At 70.5% G+C, this 3,657-nt stretch overlaps 1 protein-coding gene across 1 annotated transcript in view; it reads right to left on the bottom strand.

The window, feature by feature from the left end:
* Positions 1 to 3,324, bottom strand: part of EFNA4 (ephrin A4) — a 6,561-nt gene extending 3,237 nt beyond the window's left edge. The window contains exon 1 of the mRNA XM_026658081.1: positions 3,195 to 3,324. Within this exon, the coding sequence (XP_026513866.1) occupies positions 3,195 to 3,307 (113 nt within the window). The 5' untranslated portion in view covers positions 3,308 to 3,324. The remainder of the gene's footprint in view (positions 1 to 3,194) is intronic.
* Positions 3,325 to 3,657: the final 333 nt, after the last annotated feature.

Raw genomic sequence — 3,657 nt, 5'->3', positions numbered from 1 at the left:
CAACAGGATCCAGATTCCCAGTGGCTGCAGTGCAGGATTGAGGCTGGACTGGGCAGCGCTGGCAATGGGAGGGAGAACGGTCTAGTGGTTACAGCGCAGGAATGGGACCAGGAGGTGCAGGGGACTGGGCTGTGCCCGCTGTCAATCCACCCTGAGCATGAGACAGACCCACCAAGGGCAGCTGAGAGCAGTCCCAATCCAGCTGCACCCCCTGCTCTGCCAGGCTGCCAGGGCAGCTTGGCGGCTGTGCCCAGGAGGCAGGGAGCGCCAGGCAGTGCCCTGCCCTGGCAGGCAGTGGGCTGGGACATCAGTGCCCGTTTAACGAGGGCCGGGCAGGTAAGAGCTCACACTGCCCTGCCCCACCCACCAGCCAAACGCAGACACCTGGCCGATCCGCCTCCCCCGGGCACGGCAGGGCAGGGCAGGGCAGGCGGCGTCTGTGTTCACTGGGCAACAGCCCGGGATGTAAACAGGGCTGCAGGCCAAGCCCCGCTGCCCCCCTCCCCTCTGCCCCACGCCCTCTCCTGGGCTAGGCAGTTGGGAACCTGCCTGGCATAGCCAAGGAGGACGGGGGGGCCCGGCTACCAGGGGCATCCTGCTACTCACGGCCCTGATGCGTCGCTCCCTTGGCGCGGGCACACACAGGGCTGGGGACGGGTTGCCTAGGGGGGCGCAGTGAAAACTACGACCTAGTTCTGACCTGGCCTCCCAGCCACAGACCGAGGTCCAGGTGCCCCCGGCCCACCTCCCCGCCCCGTGGGGGGCAGCTCTGATGGCAATGCCCAGCACTAGGGGTGCACGCCCTGCTGAGCCTCTCCCCCAGCCCACACTCCAGCCTCTCTGCTGCAGGACACCAGGGAGCTGGGCCCTACAGCGGGGCCGTCCAAGGCAGGTCCCCGGGTAGCGGGGTCGGCAGTGCGCGGTGAGCACAGCCCGGCTAGTCCCTGCACCGGCCTCGGCAAAGGCTGATGCTGGATCAGCCAGCACCTCGGTCCTGACTCGGGCACCTGGGCCGCAGCTATTAGCCACGCTGCTGTGGGGGGGAGCGGGCGGCCAGCCGGCCCCACCTACACCCTGCTCTGCCAGCTCCCGCCAGCAAACCCGGCCCCAAGCCATGGGACAAAGACTCAAAAGGGGGCAGGTCACGGAGTGCCCCCCCATGCAGCCATTCGCCCCTGGCTGGCCCAGACGCCAGCACCACAGGGGAGGGAGCCCTCCTATCTCACCTGGACACAGAGCCTCACCCACTAGTAAAAGGGGAATTTGGACCCCCTCACAGCCTCCCCAGGGGCTTCCCTGGAGGCCCAGAGCCCCCCACAGGCCTGGCCCTGGACACTCCCCTGCCCCAGATGCTGGACTCCTCTACCACCACTTCCTCCTTGTACCCGAGCCCTGCCCAGGTTACGGCTCCCAGGCCTGCCCCCTTTCCCCCCACTTGTGCTCAGGTCCTGGGGAAGCCCCTTCTCCTCAGCAGGGCCCAGGCTCCGGTGTGACGGGCCGGCACAGTAACCGCTGTGTGTCAGGCACAGGCCTAGCCCCATCCCTCCCACCCCACTCAGAGCATCAGCAACCTCAATCCCTGCCAGGGGGCCAAGCCCACAGGAGCTGGGGGTAGAGTGGGTCTCGGCACAGGCAAGGGGCCTGCATGCGCTCTGTGCCCCGAAGCGGAGGGGCAAGGGGCTAACAGCACTTGGACGGAGTGATTTGGGGGGCAGGACTCTCAGCGTTATCGCCCCAGAAGAGCTGCGGCTCCAAGCGCGTCCTGCGGCAGAAGTCAGGAGCTCAGGGTGGGGTTTGCCCCAAATCGCCCCCAATGCTGCCGCATTGGGAGCCAGCTCTCCCCCTGCCCCCCTAGCAGGCCGGAGCCCTGGGAGCGGGCTGGCATCCGCTTGACAGAGCTCTGAAAATGAGGCGTCTGGGGCAGGGGAGATGGGCGCACCCCCAAGTGCAGCTGTGCAAGACCCTCCAGGGCAGCCTGTGCCCAGCACCACGGGGACGAGCCAGGACTCTCCTGCCTGGAGTAGCAGGGAAAGGTCAGGGACCCACATGCCCTAGACTGCCAGTCCCCTCAGCCCCCCGCCCCGGGCACAGTCTGGTTTAGTCAAGTCTCAAACACAATTCAGCTTTGTAGAAGGAGGGCCCTGCAGCTCCCCCATCGCCACCCTCCCCTCCCCCCGTGTCACAGGGCACGGCCTGTTCTGCCCCACGCTGGGGGAGCCCGACTCCAGCAGACGGAGAAGCCTTCGGGCACAGTCCAGGGGCCCTTGCCATTGGAGGGGGGGTGGCACCCTCATGCTGCCTGCAGAGAGGGGGCAGGAGCCGCTGCCACACTCGGGGGGGGGCCCCAAAGCTGCTTCCTGACGCTCCAGCCCCAGAACCCACCTGCCAGCTCAGCCCTGGGGCTCGGTGCCACGGCTCACGCCCTGGCAGACAGGAGAGTTCCCAGTTCAAGGCTACAGATGAGGCTGATGGGGGGGGGGCGGGGGGGGGGGGCGGGCACATCCCCTGGGCACAGCCAGGAGCAGCGCTGGGCCCTGCCACGCCCACGTTGGATGCAGGGCCAGCTGCGATCACTGGGAAGGGCCTATGGGGCCAGCACTTTCCACCTGGTTCTGGCAGCAGCAGGCTCGCCGCCCCCTGCCCCTTTGCAGGGCGCCGGGCGCTGCCGGGCCGTTCCCACGCCGGGCGCTGTAGGAGGCGGGACGTTTCCCGGGGAGCGAGTCGCCCCAGACTCGCCCCGACTCGCCCCCTGGCCGGGCGGCGCCGCTCAGGAACGCCGGCCTGGCACAGGTGAGGCTGGCAGGACCTGCCCAGCGTAACGCCCGCTCCCGGCCCCGCCGCCTGGCAGCGCCGCCCGGCCCCAGCTGGTGAGGGGCTGGTCCAGCCCTCGCACCGCCCCCCGGGGCATTTTACCGGCCAGTCGCTGCTGGGGCCGGGGAGCCCGGCCTGGGACTAGCCCGGAGCGGCAGGGCGCAGCCAGGCTGGGGCCGGGCAGGGGGCGCGGGCACTGCAGACAAAGGAGCCGCCGAGCGCGCAGCGCGGAGCCGGGACCGGCCGGGGACCCCCAGCCACCGAGCCCCCCGAGCGCGCCGGGCCGGGCCGGGCAGGCGCCCCGAGCACCCCCGCTCCCTACGGCCCCCGGGCGCGGCGGCTCCAGACCGAGCCGAGCCGAGCCGGGCCGGGCCGGGCCGTACCTGGGGTTGCTCGAGTTCCAGTAGATGCTGTGCCGAGGGACGCGCTCCGGCCGGAGCCGCCCCCACAGCAGCGGCCCCCACAGCAGGAGCCGCAGCAGCAGCGCCGGGCACATCGCTCCGGCCAGGTCGGGCGGCGGGCGCGGGACTGCCGGGCGGGGGGACTGACCGGCGGGCGGCGAAGGGGCCGGGCGGGGGGCCGGGCAGACCCCGCCCCCAGCTCCAACTTCGGGCCAATCAGCGGCTGGAGCGCAGCCACCCCGAGCAAAGTTCCCCAAGTCCCAGCTTAACCCTTTGGGGGCCGAGCGCACCCGCCCCCCCCCCCCCCCCGCGCCAGCGCCCCCCGTTAACAGCTCAGCGGAGCCGGGCACTGGGGGGGAAACCCCAAATATTTCGGCCCAAGTTTTGGTTTCCCGGCCGCGGTTCTGGACGAAGTGTCCCCATTTCCGGGGGGGGGACACCCCTT

The sequence above is a fragment of the Terrapene carolina genome, unplaced genomic scaffold (genome assembly GCF_002925995.2).
Source record: "Terrapene carolina triunguis isolate 2854851 unplaced genomic scaffold, T_m_triunguis-2.0 Scaffold397, whole genome shotgun sequence".
Taxonomy (NCBI): Eukaryota; Metazoa; Chordata; order Testudines; family Emydidae; genus Terrapene; species Terrapene triunguis.
The sequence above is the reverse complement of the archived record's forward strand: the minus strand, read 5'-3'. Positions and strand labels throughout refer to the sequence as shown.